This window comes from Lates calcarifer, linkage group LG11 (assembly GCF_001640805.2).
Source record: "Lates calcarifer isolate ASB-BC8 linkage group LG11, TLL_Latcal_v3, whole genome shotgun sequence".
In the NCBI taxonomy this organism is placed as follows: Eukaryota; Metazoa; Chordata; class Actinopteri; family Centropomidae; genus Lates; species Lates calcarifer.
The window spans coordinates 14,732,002-14,750,660 of record NC_066843.1 but is presented as its reverse complement, the minus strand read 5'-3'; the positions used below and the strand labels follow the sequence as shown (position 1 = coordinate 14,750,660).

Sequence of the window (18,659 nt, the reverse complement as noted above, 5' to 3'; positions counted from 1 at the left end):
CAATTAACTTAAGAGTAGAGAAAATGCTTTGGATAGCATGGGTCATAACTTTTATTTTTACCATGCCACGGCTACCCATTCAGTGGTTTTTACTACTGAAAAGGGCTTTTACAGCCCCTGACCCAACGTCTACCTGACGAACAGCTGTCACTGTTAAAATGCACTCTTCTTTTGTGTGCGCTTGTGTAATATACAGTTTTGTGTACAGTGTGTGTTGCTGCAATTTCTGTATAAACTGCTGCTGCTCCTGAGGCTGAAGCTTTCTGGAGAGACACAGAAAAGGACAGACAGACTTTCTAAAAGAGAGGAGGAGAGCAAAAGAGTGAAGGACACAGTAGGGAGGAGGAGAAAAGGGAAGAAATGAAAGGAGAAAGTGACAGAGTAATAGGGGGGCTCATAGACCCTGTAAAGCTAAAACTATGCAGTAAAAATAAACTTTCTTTACTTTGGAACAGATGCTGTTCAGGAAAGTAAGAGAGAAGAGGGAGATGAAGGGAAAAAAGAGGGACATATACTCAGAGAAAGTGCTAACAGCTCTATTTCCTCTAGTCCCACATATTCATTCAAATCGATTCCCTTTGAGAAGTGAGAGGCCATTTCTCATCTGCAAGACAGCTGCATCTAGCTATTGGAATAATACACACATTTAGAAATACAGTAACTGCACGCATACACACACGCACACACGCACACACGCGCGCACACACACACACAAACACGCACATGTGCACTTAAGTGTTTTCATATTTCCAGTGACATGCGGGCACGCACAAACACTACACACACCAAGACTACAAAACACAAGGGCTAACAAGTAAAGTGTTACCATGGGAATCTCACTGAGGACAGTCTTACCGAGTTAATAGGATATGAGACAACACCCCAGTGATGTCATTATTGCAGTCTGGGCCCACACACGCGCACACACACTGCCAACTAGACACACAAATACAAATTGCCTTTGTATAGGCAAGATATTGATGAAGTACACACAGATAAAAACACACATATAAAGTACTGAGGCACATCCTCACTTGCGTATACACACTTGAACATTTTCTGCGCCGAGGTGTGTAACAGCATGGCAGGCCCTGTGGTTTAGCAGGCTGAAGATGCTCTAGTTAAATGACAGTGTGATTTAAGCCAAACAAAAACAAATGTCTCCTCACAGTAATTGGAATAACTCATAAATGATGTCATAAAATGTTATTTCTATCCAGTCTCTCTCTCAGTCTCTCTCCCTCCCTCCCTGCCTTCTACTCTGATTTGCTGTTTGACACGATCAGGCAGCAACAAACATCAGAGTATGCATATGTGTGTGTGTGTGTGTGTGTGTGTGTGTGTGTGTGTGTGTGTATAATTATACCGCCTGAGGGGAGACAACAACAGGGATGGATGAATAATGTCCTTTGATCACAATAACGCCGCACACACACAAACGTTTGCATCTACTATATTGACGCTGGCAGTTACATCGGGTGTGTGTGGTTAGTTGATATAAAAAAACTTTTTTGCAGCCACAAGCCTTCACCCACCAGCCGCCATGGCAGCTGCCATTAAACACACACACACACATATAGAAGCACAAAGGCACTAGAGTTTAACAGTATGCACGATCAGAAAACACTGCTCATTATCCTGGGATCTATTGACAAATTTCACCACTATGGATCAATAAATTACATAAACACACTTGCAGCGTGTTGGCTTGTGTGTGTACTGTAGGCAAGTTTGTGCGTCACTGAGTAACAGTGGCTGAGGAGAGTCCCAATTATATGACCAATCACAGATGACTGTGAGGTCACAACTCTCAGGACTGAACTATGATTGAATGATTCTCACCAAAGTAAGAAATCTTGGTGTGTGTGTGTGTGTGTGTGTGTGTGTGTGTATTTGTGTGTGTATTTGTGTGTGTATTTGTTTTTATTATTTTATTTTTATATTTATTATATAGGTGGGTGTTGTGTAGACATTGATGTTGATTAGTTGATTAGTTTCCCTGAACTTCCATCCTCATCTGTAATTTCTTAAAGGATTGAAATAGGTCTGAGGTTGTGCCCACTGGCAGCTGTTTCCCCAACTAAGAGAAAAAAACTGACCAATCAGAGCATAGTAAGCAGGAGTAATCCTCCTACATAGCTAGAGTAGCCAGCTTCTTGGTTTAATTCATAAAAAACCTGACAGAAAACGGCAACATCTGCATGAGATTGACACAGCTGTATGCACTGTAGCAACCTGACAAAGCTCCTTAAACTGATACTTTTATTAATACGTGAGAACTGTCTTCATGATACACCAATGGTGAAAGCTCTGATCTCTATCAGGAGCAGCTGGATTTCAGAGTCATGTCAATGGGAAGAGCTGAGGTTCAAACCATCAGCTTTATGATTACTGGACAGTGACCTAGCCACCACCCCCCTAACAAATAATACAGATAAGTGATGGAGTAAGGTGAAGTGAATAGTTTTCCTGGCTGGAGTTTCAGCATTTAGTGTTCTTTTGTTGTTGTTTATTTTTATATCTAACCTGGGAGTCTCAGGCTTTGCTCTGAATACCAAAGCATATGAATTCCACGCTCCACTAAACATCAGGCACAACATTCATTAATTTGCCTGAACTGCTGAATAATCAATTAATCAGCCCTATGTCAATGAAGCGTCATTTCTGATGGGATAAGTGTCCATACATCATGTGCATGTGTGCGCGTCCATGTGACAGTTAAGGTGACATCGACTGTGTGGGAGTAGCACCGTAAACAAACACAAGCATACACACTTACACGCACACTCATATCCACAGTGTTACGCTGCTGAGACACATTAAAGGGCGTCACGATATTTTCCAACTCTTTGAACACTTTTTGTTTTATTCAGAAGCAAAGTGTTTGTTTTTCTTCAAGAGAAAAACAGAGAAGGACATCTCCCATCGCTGTTGTTAACACATCTGGTGCATTCAAACCATGATTAAATTCATGAGGCGTGCTCTAAAAAAAAAAGAAAAAAAGAGAGAGAAAGAAAGAAAGATTAAACATAAGAGGGAAATGAAGAGAAAAGAGAAACATCTGCAGCAGCAGAGAGCATGAGAGAGATCAAACCGGACGTGCCAATAGGCAGCTCTGAGTTAGGGCTGACACTAACAAAGACTTGAGGAATACAGAGTGAACAGTGTTCGTGACCAACATGATCTAGTTGCCATTACTGACCTCTGAGAAAGTCAATAACCATTTAGCGTGAGAATTACATGAAGCCAATCAACAAGGCAGGCCAGACATCCGCCCACGCAATTACACCGAGTGAGGGAACGAGAAAAGGGCAAGCCTTAAAAAGTTGATGCAAGGGACAGAAGAGAGAACAAAGGAAATAAATTCACAAATGAAAGACAAAAGAATGAGAGTGTACAACTGTGAAAACAAAATAATACCAACTACATTTTTTCCTTCTTCTACCCAACCAGTTTTAGGGAGCTGCCAGGGTGGTACCATTATACTGAATGGCTTCAGAAATGCAGCAAGGGAAGACATTTCTCTCCTTAATCAATAATGTATTCTTTTCAATACAGGCAAGTGATGCATTATTCAACAAAGGCTGAGAGATGTATGGAAGGGACTAACACGGGGAGATACAGCAACATTTATCTAATTAACAAGTAAGAATGAAAGACAGAGAGAAGGATAGAGAGATGAGCAGAGGGACAAAACAAGGAGAGAGGAAAAAAACAGGAAAAGAAAGGAAAGAGAGAGAGGAGATGAGGCGTAAATAGCGTCTTTTCTTTTTAAATGGGGAAGCTCTCAGATAGTATTCTCCAGAGGTTCACGTGGAAACGGCTTTGACTGGAAGTCATCAGCACCAAGAGATTTAGCCTCCAAGTGACAGGCAAAGGAAAAAAAACACACACAGATACACAGATACACACACACACACACACACACACACGCACACAGAAAAGTATATTCAGTGCACGCAAAGGCATTAAAGCATATATACGCAGGGAAATTTCACACAATTCTATGCACACACAAGTATGAAGGCGTAATCGTGAATAGACAAACACACTGAGGGTCTTACAAGGCATAATCATTGGAGGCGAGCTTCTCCTCATATTTCACATGAGGATTAGCGAAAATCTGCATGGAACAAGGCGGCAGAAAGACTCTGCTACTTACACTTCAGAGGGTAACCGTATAAACCTTAACCTACAGAGGGTGAGGAGTTATATAAACTTTAAAAGGAGGGTAAAACGACTATGTAAACCTTACAAGGAGAGGATACAGCGCATGACACACTAGAAGAATCCTAATCCTTGTTAGGGATGGAAACACACTGCAGCACTTGCTAAACAGGTTTAACTGCTGTTGTTATGTGAGCAGTCGATATCGTATACATATGTAATGTAAAGTATGCACTCAAACATGTAAAAAGTAGACAGGTTTAGATATTCAGTGAATGGTGACAAAAAATGTAGCACACACACAAACATTTGCATCTACTATATTAACGCTGGCAGTTACATCAGGTGTGTGTGGTTAGTTGATATAAAAAAACTTTTTTGCAGCCACAAGCCTTCAGCCACCAGCCGCCATGGCAGCTGCCATTAAACACACATAAACACATATAGAAGCACAAAGGCACTAGAGTGTAACAGTATGCAAAACACTGCTCATTATCCTGGGATCTATTGACAAATTTCACCACTACGGATCAATAAATTACATAAACACACGCTGCAGCGTGTTGGCTTGTGTGTGTACTGTAGGCAAGTTTGTGCATCATTGAATAACAGCGGCTATAACTGGCTAGAATGTAGCATCTAAGTGCTAAAAGATTAGCAATTCTGCAACAATTTTAATAATGGAGAACTCATTTATCAAGCAAAAATGTTAAATATTCTGGATATATCAGATACATCATTATAAACTGAACGATCTGAATTTTGGACTGATGGTCAGACAAAAAGAGCAATCTGGTCTTTAGGAAATTGTGACCAGCACTTTTCACTGTTTTCTAACCTTTTGATATATAAATTGAGAATACAAATTATCAGCTGCAGTCCTAATAGCAACTTAAATGATTTCTAGGACAGTAAATGTATCAAAATCCCCACATATTCCATAATTATGCTCAAGCACTGCAGATGCAAATTTCAATTTCTGGTTTAATTTTTCAGCATCACGCTTTTTCTTCTACGCACAAACCAATCCTCCAACTCGAATTTCCTATCAAATATATGAGATTCTCTTTGAAAATTTACAAAAAGAAGCCAGCGTAAACCAACCATGACAGCCTCTAGTGTGCCTACACAGTGCGTCAAGTGCTTTCAGGTAAAAACCTTGCATCTCCAAAATATCCACTTGTCAGGAATGCAGAGACAAAGTATTGACAGCAAAAAGCACTCTGGCACATTTGACACAGGTGGCTCTGAAAATATTTCACAAGCCCAAGAGGTTAGAAACTTTTCCACAGCCTGAGGAGATAGCTATAGAGTTTTGGCGTGTGAAAAGTGAGAGACAGCCGCGTGTGCTTTGGTATGTGGATTTGAAGCCAGCAGAGGAAGACAAGATGTGAGGTAAGAAGTGAGAACATGAGAAACAAAGACAAGACAAAGTGGTGGGTCGAGCGCTTTAAAGTGGATTATTTTCTCCTCATCTGTTCCCGCGGAGGAAACACTCCTGCTGTCAAGGAGCTGAATTGCTGCTGTTTCAATGACACTCGCTGACAGGGGACATGAGGTGTGTGTGTTTGTGTGTGTCTACAAGTGTGTGTGTGTGTGTGTGTGTGTGCCACTGAAATAGGTGGTGTGTGGCAGGTGCCAGTCAGGACATTCTGTAATTCCCCACCACTCAGCCTTTGCCTCTGGTTAAACTGAGGGATTATCCCTCGCCCCTTCATTTCTCTGCCCTCACTCTCTCCATGTCCCCTATTCCAACACTCACCTCCTCCTTCCTTTTCTGCCCTATCCTCTCCTACCATCCCGCCACCCCCACCCCCACCCCCTTTTTTTTTTTTAAAAAAAAAAAAGGTGCCAGGTGTAGTATTACAGGATCAATAAACTATTACTGTAGCAACTTCAAGACATTCTTATATTTACCGTAAACAAATGTGATAATCGCTGAGAGCTTCTACACTGACCCTTACGCTGCAAGTTTTATTGTGAGGCCACAGGGTCAGATTTGGTGGGAAATCTGCCGCTTAAGAGTGAGATTGTTTTGTGGTACGAAATAGGAAGAAGGATGCTATTCTTCCAGTGCGGCTCTAGCTAAAGATTTGTGATTTTCTTGCACTGGCAGACCTTACAGAGAGAGAGAGCTTTACAGAAAAATAAATTATCCTCAGGAAAAGACAAACACATAGGAGGGGCACTCAGTTGTGGGAAGGAAGCTACAAGATTTATAAGTGTGGTGGTAATTTTGAAAACAACTAGCGCTAACAATACCACAGGAGAAAACAGATCACAACTCATGTTGGCTATGGTTTCATTTGTTCACAGTAATTACACTGAGGCACTGGATCATAAATTACTTAACAATGACAAACTGATGTTTCAAAATGCTATATACGCAGCATCTTTAAGGCTAGTCCGGCTAACACACTGTCTGTCTAAGCCTTATTTGATCTTCTGGGCAAAATGACACAGATAAGAATATCCCCATTGTGAATCTGATGAATCCCAGGAGCTAAAGCACTGCCTCATGAATCCACTCTATCGTGGGCTGTTCATCTCTTCCTATTCACAGTTCAAAGTGATTGGCAGGCAAGGGGCATACCCTATTGAAATGTGAGAACCAATAGGACCTCTTGCATCTTGTCTGAGGGAATCCTGCACAATGAATGGAGACGTCCTAGATTAGAGCTCACCGTACCACGCAGCCGGTGATAGCCAGACCGCTGAAACACCCACTCCTTACTTATTTCCTCCTCTATCCTCTACCTTCTCTCTTTAGTCATCCCTTCTTCTTCCCTTCCTCCCGTCCTCCACCTGCTTTCCTCCAACACCTCTCTGCAGATACTTATCTCATCCTCCTACCCTCTCTTTTACTTCCTCCACATTATCTCTTTCCACCAATGCTAGCCTGGTTTCTCTCTGTGTTTTCTTTCTCTAGACACCCAGCCTCACTGATATCTTTAAGGTGCAGCTAACAGGCAAGGCTCCCCTTCAGCCTGTTAGCACGATAAGATATTACTGCCATTTTACAGGCTGTCGACAGCAGCCAAAAGGGTATAAGCTGACAGGTGAGTGTGTGCTGATTTTCTTGATTCAGCAAAGCCAGTTGCAAAGTTGCAAAGCCAGAACTTTTGGCAAATCACTCCAAACCAAAGCAATCCATCAATCATAACTCTATTAATCCATTCACCCATTCAGACTTTGTACAAGCTCATCCATTCATCAACAACATACATGGGGACAAACATTCTTTCATCATCCAATCCACCCATGACTGTCTATTCACTCCTCCATACCTTATCAGCCATGATCATGGACGACCCCCCATGGATGCCGAGGATGGGTATAAGCGTCTGCGAGGAAATAAAATCCAAAATCTGGGCGATGGCCTCCTGGTCGGTGCCATCCCCAAACACCACACCGTGGATCTTGGTCCCGGACATCAGGTCACACATGTGAGTGATGATGCTTTTCGGGTCAGTCTCATTGACCAGCAGTGTGACCACATTGACGTCAATAGGGTCCTCCTTGCTCCACAGCGCCCGGATGTCCCGGTCGGAGATGTAGCGTGTGCGTCCAAGGTATCACTGCAATGTTCAGGACTGGCACTTTTTCTGAGGCGCTGCCACCAGTTCGCTGCTTTTGAGCCGCTGCCGGGTCCGCAATCAGGGTCACCACCACCAGGAGGGCCAAGGAGAGCAGCACACTATTACCACTACCACTGCTACTGCTACAGCTGCCACTCCTTCTACTCCTCCTCTTACTCCTTTTGCTGCTGAGGGACATACTGCCGAACCACTTCATCCCCTGCATGGAGAGAGGATGAGGGAAAACAGATGATGGAGATCAGATCAACAGACCAGATCAGAAAGAGAGAGGGAGATGGGAGAGAGAAGTGTGGAAAGACGATGGCAGAGAGAGACAGACAAGGGAGATAAATTGTTAATGCACCGCTCTTTAAGCCCACACATTCAGGTAACATCTTTCTTTTTTATTCCACTTATTCTCAGAAACGTTATTAAACACATAAACCTTGTGGGGAGGGAGATGGCCTTGAGAGGAAGTTGCGGAGGGGTGAGAGAAAGAAAAGATGACTAACAAGTATATATTTTATGGTCACGACTGCTTGGATCAGATGATTCAGGAGCAAGCTGTGCTATTCGGAAGAGGCAGGCAGACATTTGTACTGTGTAAAGTGTAATATCTTAACACTCCACCTTCAGGATGGATTGACGCACAAGTTATAAAGGAGGATGCTACAGTGACAGTAACAGAGAAACTGTGCTGAACATTCATGTTTAGTTATTCCATTATGCACAGTGTTATTCAGGACAGTGATATGATGTAAATGTGTGTATAGGAGAGGGACATAATGGTGGTAATTTGATCATCACATTATGAAGTTGAAGCTTATCTCATATACACTATGGGGAAAGGTTTCTAGCATATATTATGACTCAAAGTACTTTACACTTCTTTCCATGCTAGAGGCATGACTCAAGGGCTAGCAGTGACGGTCTGTCACTCGGTCCATCATGGCAGTCCAGACTAAAATATCTCAATAGCTGCAAGATGGATTGGGACAAAATTTTTGTACAGATTAATGGTTCCCAGGTGGTATCTCCTAGCAGAATTTTCCCTTTAGTGCCACCATACAGATTTACATTTTTTTTGTTTTGAATGAACAACCACTGGATGTATTACCATGAAATTTCATAATCATGCCCCCCTCAGGATCCCCTGAGGAGCTGTGATACCTTTGATGAGCCCTTAACTTTTGCTTATGACCAGCTACCCTGCAAAACTAATGAGATAGCCATCAATATGCTGCCTTTTTTGTTTAGTGCTACTCAGCAAATGTTAGCATGTTAACACACTAAAGTAAGATGGCAAACTGTCTTCTTAACATCAGCATGTTAATATTGTCACTGATGAGCATGTTAGCATGCTGATATTTGTATTTAGTTTAGTTTAGTTAGCACAGAGCCACTAGCAAGGCTGTAGACTTGTTTATATATAACCAACATTTCTAATGTGGACAAACCACTCACAGCTTCCTATCAGGAATCAAAAAGATGACTCTAACATTATGTTCTCACTGCATTAAACCTACTCTCAAAGATTCAGCAGTGATGTGACAGTAAATAAAACTGTGTCAAACTAAAAACTTTTAGAAAACTATGCCATTGTCATACTGAGAGTTTTAATTAAATGCCTCATTGAAGGGACACCATGTTTGCAAGCACAACAACATTAAGTTGCATGGTAAGAATTGATGAATACAAATCTCTTCTTAGCCACTGAGAAACTCTGAAGTGACTGGGGGAAAAAACTAATGACTTTATTAAAAAACTAAGTTTGATAAAGTCAGAAACACCTGCCCCATGATGCTGGTTTGAGCATTTCTTCACCTGTACTTATTAGATTCTTAGATTCCCTAAGATATAAATGATTCAATGCACAGAGTGGTGACACAGTTGTCAAAAACAAGAACAGACTAATATAAACCAGAGTGCTATAAATAGCACGGGATGCCAGATAGTGTTCTCTTGCATTTTTGAAGTAACACTGTGGGCCCAGGACAGAGAGGCAGAAGGTTGGAGGAGGGGTTTCCTCAGTTGAAAGAAACATTTCTGTTTTGTGCATGTGAGTGTGGGGACATGTGAAAACGAGAGTCAATGTGAGTGACGGGGGTAAGAGGGTGACAGTGGTTACTCTCTGCACCAAACAAACACAAGTGACATCATCATCTCACAGAAATCACAACCTACACCACCCCTCTCCCTGGAGAGATAACACTCACTGGCCTAAACACCCAATGCTCGGAGAGCATGAAACATTGAGTGAGTGAGTGAGTGTGTGTGTGTGTGTGTGTATGTGGGTTCATCATCATGTGTGAGACGTATGAGCAGGTGTGCTGAACAGTAGAGCGTGAGCAAAATCAGAAGGGCATGAAACATATGGTCACATAATGTATCCATGTGCACTGTTGACGATTTATGGATTCACTGACAGCGCCGCGTGTTTTTGCGTTGGTGCGGAGCCTGTTGGTGCATGATTGATTCGCAGGAGCCGCCGTTTATCATGCCACTGTTGGAGGCAGTGCAGATTTAAGCACCGAGATCATAAGATCATAAGAAACTTGTCTCATTTACAAAGCATTCCTACCCCCATTAACATAATCGACAGAACAACACTGAACAACACAGCAAGGCGTCCACATGTTGCCAGCCGATGCATCCTCATAAACAACCAGTAAAATAGCACCAGATTTAATAGCTGCCACGGACATAGTGCTTTCAATCCTGCTTCTTTGTCTATTTGTCTCTTAAAGATATTAACACATTCAACATTCATTCTGGATACAGGTGAAGTACCACATGTTTGACAGATTTCTTCAATTGCATGATGGGGCATTTTTTAGCTTTGACAAGATGAACAATATTATGTCATATGTATACCAATAATTGTATACTGCTGCTATATTTTGGTATTTTGATACAGATCTGGATCCACTGCAGATGCAAACTGAGAATGCCTAAATCATTTGTACCACTAAAAGAGTACATTTTGGTGGGATTATGCGCTCTCAGATTTCTAGTTTTTTTAGTCTCTTTGCAGGTTATGATGTTAAGCACCACTCTGTATATACCTGTTACCTGTGTCCTAAGGTATAAAGACACTGTAGATATACAAAAAAGAACCAACTACTTAGCTAGGCAATTTATTCCAAATGTTTTCTGTGCCACCTACGCCTGCCAACTGCTGTTTCACTGGCCATCTGAGTTTGTCAAAAACTTTTTCATAAGGATGCTAATCTGGATACATTTTGGCAAGTAATGTAATTAAATACTCTTTTTTGTCTTTGTAAAGTTTCCCATTATTCCTCAACCCTGCCTGCCCCCGAGAAAAGAGAGAAAGCTGTAGCTGCTCCGTCTATTTTGTAAGTCTGATGATGGTTTTAGATTATTTTCTGCAGGCTAGGATTTGTCATACCTTGTGATTCTGTAATGAAATCGAGACTCCAGTGGAAGGCTCTATTGTGAGCTGAATAATGCATGCAGGCTCACTGTGTCATCCTGTGTTTTTAAAACAAGCAGAGGACCCTCGCCCAACTGAGCATAAACACTGTTAGAGCAGACCTGAGGAAGAATTATCCAAATCTCAGTCCATTCACTGCAGAGAGAGAGCGCTGACGCCTAATGGATTCCTATTGTCTCTGTCAAGAAATCGATGTCTTCCTTTACCCAAAAAGCTGCAGGATTACATGACGGTGTGCCCTGACAGCTTGTGAAATCGTCTAATTCTGCAGGGCTGATATCTATTTCTCAGTGGAAAAATGTTAATTCATAGTTTATGTGACTGACTATATCCTGCTTCACTTACATATGTCCACACAGAGAGAGTATAGCAATAGTCTCTTGTGATCCAAACTGGTCCAGGGACTCCAACCAGCAGCCTAGCTCACAAATCACTCAACCATCACTGCACCCATTTTGACCCATGAGGAGAAATATATATATATATATATATATATATATATGTGTGTGTGTGTGTGTGTGTGTGTGTGTGTATGTAGCAGGACAGAGTCTTCCTGTCAAGAGGGATTCAAGGATTCAACCCATTCAACCCAAGGCTTCTGGTTGAAGGACCGTCATAATTACCAGACCATCCCACTGCTGCTACTGCTGCTATTACCATTTTATATATTACATTTCACTATTAATATCACAGTATCAGTGGGACCATCAAACTCTGTTAAAACGCTTTTCATCTGCAATTTCTGGAGGTTGCAGAAGAGTTATAAAGCCCACACAGTCTCAAAAATCCAGGGCAGAGTAGCTGAATAAAATAAAATAAAAAATGTTCCAAACTGCATCAATACTGTTACACAAATACTTCTATATGTACTGTACTTACTGTACACACAGGGACTCAGAGAAATGCTTCTATAAGTTGCATACCCATGTTTTCATGAGTACTATGTACTAAGTAAGAATGATAAAAAAGCTACTAGTCCATTTCAGGACATGAAGTTTTCTCCTCAAAAAATGTAATTAAAGAAAACACACACACACACACACACACACACACACACACAGTATATACTGTAGGTAACTACAGTGGTGGTGCATGGCAAAATAAGATTTATAAAAAAACATTAAACTTGTACCAATTTGGCGTATTATGGTATTTATAGTAACAGGCGAGTCCACTGTTGACAAGATTATCTTTCAGCTCCAATGGGTGGTGTGGAAATCTGACTAACAAAAGAGTGTTTGTTTTTTTTCTCTCTCTCTCTTTCCTTGCCTCACCTCTGCAGCATCACAGGGGGATTTTAGGGGAGAGAAGGATAGTGGAAAAAATGGACAGAAGAAGAGAAAAACAGAGAAACAGAGGGGGAAAAGTGATATTTGAGAGAGAGATACAGAAGTACTAAAAGAAAGAGGAAGAAACACAGAGGGAGAGGGAGAGAGGGAGAGAGGAGAGAGAGAGAGAGAGAGAGAGAGAGAGTAGGAGGAGAGAGAGCATCCCCCAGCCAAATCGGATTGGGGCAGTTTGTCGTCACACAAAGGCTACCATTTCCTGGCACCACAACAGTAAGTGATGTTTGGCAGGCACATCCATACTATTGGCTATCGTTCACACACACACACACACACACGGACTCATATATCTTCAGACTTTACAAAAATACATGTATGTATCTCTCTCAGTGATCAGTGAATAAGAAACTGAAATACATTTCTCTTTCCTGTGTGTTCCTTCTCAGAAAATCAGAAACACACACACACACACACACACACACACACACGCTCTCCAGCAGGGAAAATCTCCCCTACTATACCACTGCCACAATTCCCACAAGGCTTCACCGCCACAAAGACCACGTTTCTGGTCCCCCACACAACTAGCTTTCACACACATCAATAATTCAGCCACATTATCTTTACATGATGATTAATATGATTACATTTATGGCTGCAGTCGCATTCGTTCTTCCTTCTATCTTCCTAAATGGCATTAAAATTAGATTCACATACAGCACACCCTCTATAGATATGATTTATTTACAAAGTCAGGGCTGGAATGTTTGATACCAAGGATGATAAGTGTGTGTTTTACTATGCCACGGCCCAGAGGACATGTGTGTGTGTGTACATACTTTCTGGTTTGTAGAAGACTACCCTTAATATTGTATGTTTTTTCCATCTCACACTGGCTCCTCTATTACTCTGCTTTCATTCATCTCCCATTCATCTACTCACTTATCTCTACATCCTTCCCTTCATCTTTCATACTGCTTTCATCCAACTATCTTCACTCCACCATCATCTGCTTTTTCTCCCTCTGCATTGACTGCAAGGCGTTAGTTATTCTTTTTTTTGTTTATGCTGCAAAGTTTACACTCATCTGTGGTCTCTGGTAACCAACCAGCAGTTTCTCAGTGGTGCTAAATATTTTCAGAGCTTTTGGGGCTGCGTGTAGCCCCCTCCCCAATTTCTATGGCCAAAGAAATGCTAAAGCCCCATGTTTTTGCTTACGTAATCCCATCTCCAAGCATCACTCTCTGGTCTCTGTCTCTGCATCAGCAAGTCCAAACAATCATTTCCCGCCACACTTGTCTCATCTTCACATTGTCAGCTGTTCCTCCTTTCCTCAGCATCCTTGTCGAATATATATGGGGAGATTTTTACTACCACTTTCCTAGATAAATACTAGATTTGTTTGACTGTTTCTGGCTTTTGACCTTGCTTTTTCTTCTAAATCACTTCTTTCCACCTTTTCTTCTTTTCCTCTGAACTTCCTGTTCTCCATTCTAGTACATATTCAAGAGGTTCAAACCTCTTACATCATCTTTCTCTCCCTTCTTTCTCAGTTGTTTCTCTTCCCACCCTGCTACTCTACAACTGTCTTACTATGTCTGCCCAGTTACACAAAGACTAATTCAAAAATAACTCAATTCTAAAATAACTCAGCTTTGTTTCTCCATTTGTTCATCTGTCCCGCAACATCCCCCCTCTCTGCCATCATTCTCCCTTCATTATTCCTTATTTTTCTCTCAACTAATTTCACTCCCCGGGTTCTGCATCCTTCCATTCCTTTTTTTTTTTGATTTTCATGAGTTTTCTTCCAACACCATACAGACACCAAGAAAAAGAAATTGTATGAATGTTAGGTCTCGTCTTGGCCTTTGCATACAAAGTAACAATGTTTTGAGGGATTAGAAGACAGTTTTATTGAAAAGGACCCAGAATGTTTTGAAATGAGGAATGTAAGCTTTTGTGATACTTTCTTCTTTTATTCTAATTAAATAAATGAAAGCTTTGACATATCCTATTCTCAGCACCTACGTCCTGTAGTTCTTTTCCCTGGAAAAATCCCCTGCAGTACAGAAAGTGATGCATTTTACCTTCAACATCAGCAGCTTTGGTTTGTTTTTTTTGCCAGTACAGGAAGTGATATTTAACCTCAACAGTGACAGACACCTCAGCTGAAAGGATCAGGAAAAGCTCGCCACCTACAGAAACTCAACATTTGTCCCAGGACAAAATGTCCCAGTACCACCTACACTGTTTTGTGGCACAGTTTTCTATGTGCAATTCTGAAGCAGTACAGCAAACAGCGTGTATCTCCAAAGTGGGTTGCTAAATTAAAGGGGCATTCCACAGATTTTTACACACATGCAAGATCGGTTTACTAGTCATTAACAGTAAAATCCAGCCTGAAAAAAACAGTTGCGTGTCTTCAGTGGCTCTAAAGTCTAAAGTTTCCCAAAGTATGAGAAAATAACCCCAGTGATGTCATCATGTGGGATTTTGGCTTGGGCTAAGTGACTGTACAGATTTGTGACAGAAAGCTTGCGAAGTGGCAGTGTGGGATTTGAAACATTTAAGTATTTACCAGACAGGGAGAGTCTAGCAAAAGATGCTACAAAGGAGTCATTATGGGAAGGCTTGACCACTGAAAGTCAAGATATTTCAGCCTCGGCTGCTTCCATTTTGGCCATTTCCCCCACCAAACTTCGATGGAGTGCCCCTTAAGGTGCCCCATGAAACACAAAAAACGTACTCCCAATCTCTTCTGACATTCTTCTCCTTTGTCACCTCATTCCTCTATCCATTTTCTCCAAGCCATTCCCTCATTCATCCTCTCTCTCTCTCTCTCTCTCTCTCTCTCTCTCTCTCTTTCTCTCTCAGGCCCAAGCCATCTGCTCTGTGTGCCCTGACGTGTGCATGAGCGCCCATGAGAAGCCCAGTGGAAGTAATCGTCTGTTACCACTCAGGCTTCAACATGTTGTCTGCCCACTGCACATACCTCTCACTAACTCACTACAAACCCACTGTGTGTGTGTGTGTGTGTGAGAAAGAAAGAGAGGAAACAGACAAAGAAAGAAGTGAGATCACTAGTATTCTCTTATATAATGGATGTGAACAGTGTTCTCTCTCTCTCTCTCTTTGCACCTGATGCCCAACACACACCTATCCCTCTCTGTGCTACAGGAGAGTATCTCCTCGCTCCTATATTTTCAGTTTGTTGGTGCTAATTGCATCAGTCACTTGCTGCTTCATTAGCATGCAGGAGCCCCATATCAGGCCATCGTCTCTCCCATTCTGAATATCAATTTGCTTTATTGGCACGGCATGTAAATGCATTTACGTTGCAAGAGCATGTGAAAGAAAATAATGGCCTTTCTGCATGCAGCAGGCAACAAACTGCGCTTCTTCTACACCTGCAGTGCTTCTGTCATTGCACCCAAACAGGAAAGGAATCTTTGCTCTGAGGCCATCTCTGAAGGCCAGAGTCAGAGGTGATTTCAGATTCTATTCAGCCATGAACAAGGCTGATGAATTTGAAACACAGCAGCGCTGCTTGCAGGAGCAATCTGTTCTGTTCTTGATGGCGACTTGAATTTTAAGAGCAGGTATCCTTTGGCTTAATAACTTACGGGCTAATGCTGCCTTCATCTACATGTAAATAAAGGTGTATTAAAATCAATCACATTCATGTCTCTCTCTCTCTCTCTCCTTCACACACACACACACATTTTTTACTCTTCCACTCTTTCATCTTTTTATAGTCCCTTATTTCTTGCCTGTGATACTATTGTATGGCTTGTAACAATGAATGCAACGATACTTTGAAACAATACTCTGTAGTAAATGCAAGTACGCACGCGCGCGCACACACACACACACATACACACACACACACAGGTAGCTGATCAGTAAAAGCATGAAAACGATAAGGGGCCTCAATCTACATAGGAGGGAGGTAGTGGGTTAATACATTATTTCCTTTTGCTGTCATAAAAATATGGATTGCCTTTCCATGGGATGCAGCTGACGCCTTTACAGAGAGAGAGAGAGAGAGAGAGAGAGAGAGAGAGAGAGAGGAGAGAGAGAGAGAGAGAGAGCTTCTCTGTGATAGGAGAACTGCGCTTCAACAACGTGACTGAGTCCCGAGAACAGGGGAGAGGGAGAGGGGGTGAAGAGTGGATTTAAATTCATTTGGATCTCCCCATTAGGCTCAATGGAGCCAACACAATACAAGTGCGACCCCTACTGTTACAGCGTGGGCCTGCCTCCTCCACTTGTGGCCAAGACGCTCCTTACTTACATGGTGCCCCCCCCCCCCCCCCTTTTGGGCAAAACCCGTGTTCACTTTCTATCACGTTTAGACACAGAGGGGAGCGACGCATGGATTTGGCCCGAAAATTTCAGAAAAGTCCGAAATTACGCACTGTGTTCTCAGAGATCTCCTTAATGTAACGCTGCCTGTTCGTCCTGGTATGGGATGGAGCGCGGAGCTGGAAGTTGTGCCAACCACTGGCGCGATCAAAAAACCTGGCAATGTGTGATCCAACCTCTGGATAATATCATCAGAAAGCACATCAATTCCTTATTTAAGTGGCGTGTATGTGTGCTCTTCGCTAACCCAATCTTTTTTGGGGGATTGGGGGCTAAAACCGGGTTCACAGCGCTTGTGGTCATACTGTGAGATGATAGGGGGGGTGATGCTGGGTGCATGCGCCCAACATCCAAAGGAGGTTCATCTCTTTTCTTTGTCTTTCACCTGTACAGTCAGTTCACGTGCCTACATGAATTTATGCCATAGGAATAAACGCGTTAAGCTTGATTTGGGGCCGGCTGAGAGATGTTGTATGCAGATGCGCTTTGAGGCAGCCTGCGCTCCGCTCACTGCGCCAGCGTTATGAATTATGAGGAAATTATAACACTTTGACGTAAGAGCTGAGAGAGGAGAATTTGATTTTTTTTTTTTTTTTTTAAGGTTTGTTTGATTGCATCTCATTCATCCTGCCTCGCGCCGTTTAAATCCCATTTGACCGTGGGGGAACAGCTGTGCTCTCTGTGGCGTGAGTGCCGCACTTTGGGTAAGGGACGCCTGTGGGTTAAAAAAAAAGAAAGAAAGAAAGAAAGAAAAACCGCACGGCGCCCCTCCGATGAAGAGAGGGGGGAGGAGGAGGAGAAGGAGGTGGAGGGGGATACACAGAAACGGTGCATGATCATCCCAGCCTAAATTCAGAGGAGAAAAAAAATAAACAGACATGGCAAAAGTACTTACAGCATCTCCCTTCCACAGAGCTCCAAAACAGTGGTGTGAGATGACATTGCAACAGTCCCCTCTCTCCTCCGAGAAACCATGCAGCCTCTGATGGTGATCACTCTCTCAAACACTGCACAACAGGAGAAGGGGAGAAGAAAAAGAATCACCGAATCTCTGGCAATGAATTATTCCCACCGTGTCCACAAAAAAAGAAGAAAAAAAACTGAATGAAATCCCCGGTTTTAGCACTTCACAGGCGCGCAGCTGCGAATAAAATCACTGTTGTTGTAATCCAATCTTCGTTGTGTGTGCGCCTACCGCTGATTCTCCACTGCAATATCTGCTGGCCCCGCGCATCGTGGGGGCTCAACCTGCCTCTGTAATGATTAGGAGCTCCCGGTATCCCGTTATTCCTATCCCGGGCGAGGAGAGGAGCGCGGAGGAGGGAAGAGGCAGGCGAGCGGCCGCCGGACGCACACATAGACGCACACGCACATTAACTACTACAGTAGAGGCTCCGGCAGCCTGCAAACCGTGCATGGGACCCGCTGCCAACGTCTCTCTCTCTCTCTCTCTCTCTCCTCTCTCTCTCTCCCCCTCTCTCTTTCGTCGTGCACGTGTATGTGTGTGTGTGAGACAGTGTGCTGAATGTGCACGCGTGCGTGTGATTTCGCGTTTTGTCTATGTGTATGCCTGCGCGCTTCTGCAGAGGTAGGGGCAGCTGGATAGATAGACGGACTGTCGGTCCGTCGGTCCGTCGCTCTCTCTCTCTCTCCCTCTCTCTCACTTGCTCTCTGCGCTAAAGCTCCTTCAGGAAGTAGCTCAGCCAAAGACAGACTATTACAGGCAGAGTTGGGCTTAAAACACAAATGATGCAGGCAACAATTTCACCCTCCTCTCTGAGACACCTGACCATCTCCATTCTAGTTTTT

At 42.7% G+C, this 18,659-nt stretch overlaps 1 protein-coding gene across 1 annotated transcript in view; it reads right to left on the bottom strand.

Moving 5' to 3' along the window:
* grin2aa (glutamate receptor, ionotropic, N-methyl D-aspartate 2A, a) overlaps positions 1-18,315 on the bottom strand; it is a 136,589-nt gene extending 118,274 nt beyond the window's left edge. The window contains 3 exon segments of the mRNA XM_018672845.2: positions 7,455-7,739; positions 7,741-7,965; positions 17,746-18,315. Coding sequence (XP_018528361.1) covers positions 7,455-7,739; positions 7,741-7,962 — 507 coding nt within the window. The 5' untranslated portion in view covers positions 7,963-7,965; positions 17,746-18,315.
* Positions 18,316-18,659: the final 344 nt, after the last annotated feature.